Source organism: Pteropus alecto, unplaced genomic scaffold (genome assembly GCF_000325575.1).
Source record: "Pteropus alecto unplaced genomic scaffold, ASM32557v1 scaffold30, whole genome shotgun sequence".
Classification (NCBI taxonomy): domain Eukaryota; kingdom Metazoa; phylum Chordata; class Mammalia; order Chiroptera; family Pteropodidae; genus Pteropus; species Pteropus alecto.
In genome coordinates this window covers 2,679,624-2,680,895 of record NW_006429782.1, presented here as the reverse complement: position 1 = coordinate 2,680,895, position 1,272 = coordinate 2,679,624, and the positions used below count along the sequence as shown (strand labels likewise).

Here is a 1,272-nt window from a genome sequence, read left to right as displayed (position 1 = left end):
AGGTGGGGACATGCAAGCACGGGGCATCAAAGCAGGGGGACCGTCTCCCAGACTCTTCACGGGAGGTAAAAGTCAAGCGCCTCCAACGTGCACCAAACGTGAGCCTGGCCCATCTGTTGAGAGAACCCCGAATTCTGGGCTGTGAGCTCCTGAGAGGCAAGAAGTGTGTCTGAGTCATCGTGGATTCCTGGTCCCCAGAACGGCATGTGACATGTGGCACGTGGCAGGTGTCGCTACAGGAGCGCCTTGCCGGATCAGCGGGCAGACGGAGCCGCAAAAGATGCACACCCAGACCATCTCAAGACCCAAAGTCCTCAAACAGGACCAGGCCCTACAGAAACACCCGGTCCTTCGAGCGCACAAACCAGACTCTCTGCAGCTCCCGCCTCCCCCGACATGGGCCCTGCCGGAAGTGCTCTTCCTCCCCAGCGGCCAAGCTCTGCCCTCTAGGTCAGTTCACTTCCGGCCAACCTGAGGCCAGGCTACTCTGCCTCCCCGCACCAGCCACAGAAACCCCAAAAGCGGTGATTCACAGAGGAGCAGAGATCCCCTGGCCAGGGTCCCCTGATCTGCATCTCACCCCGAAACAGCCAAAGCAAGGACCCTTCTGCTATCCTTCCACGGCCTTTCAGGACTTTTCATGAATTTAACTTCGATTTTTCTAGATCCTTTCCTTCCCCTGAATGTTTCCAGACACCAATTCTCTTCTGAGATGTCACCTCTGATTCTTGGCATTTTTTTCCCACCTAAGCGAGAACCCTCACAATTACTAAGCGCTGCCCTTTTCTGAGTCTAAACTTTGGCAGTAATGGCAGAAATGTGGGATTTTGCTGAAAAAAAAAAAAAAAAGTTTTCCTTAGAAAACAAAAGGTTTTATGAGAGCTCTAACGACAGTTATAAACTCAGGCTAATCCTAAAGCAGTGGGTCTCACCAGGGGTGAGCCTGCACCCCTCCGCCCCACCCAGGGGATACCAGGCGATGTCCGAGGACATGCCTGGTGGTCGTGACGGGAGTGGGGCGGGGGCTGCTGGTACCGAGGGGGTAGGGGCCAGGGACAAGGCTCAACATCGCCACGTGCGACTGATCAGCAGCACCCAGGGCTGGATCCCTACCCCAGAGGCCCAGCGCGACGGCCACCTCTGGTCCCCAGCACACACAAGCACGGCCTTCGCAGATGCCCCGCCAGCCTCCCCCCCGCAGGCACTCACCAGAGGGGCGCTGTAGCTGGCGTGGGGGTTGTTCTGGATCTCCCACAGTCCCTTTGAAGCCTT

The 1,272-nt window shown here is 57.2% G+C and overlaps 1 protein-coding gene across 1 annotated transcript in view; it reads right to left on the bottom strand.

The window, feature by feature from the left end:
* The window catches only part of HDGFL2 (HDGF like 2), a 19,735-nt gene that overhangs the window by 15,766 nt on the left and 2,697 nt on the right, over positions 1 to 1,272 (bottom strand). Inside the window, exon 3 of the mRNA XM_025043150.1 lies at positions 1,210 to 1,272. This exon is cut by the window's right edge and continues 64 nt beyond it. Coding sequence (XP_024898918.1) covers positions 1,210 to 1,272 — 63 coding nt within the window. The remainder of the gene's footprint in view (positions 1 to 1,209) is intronic.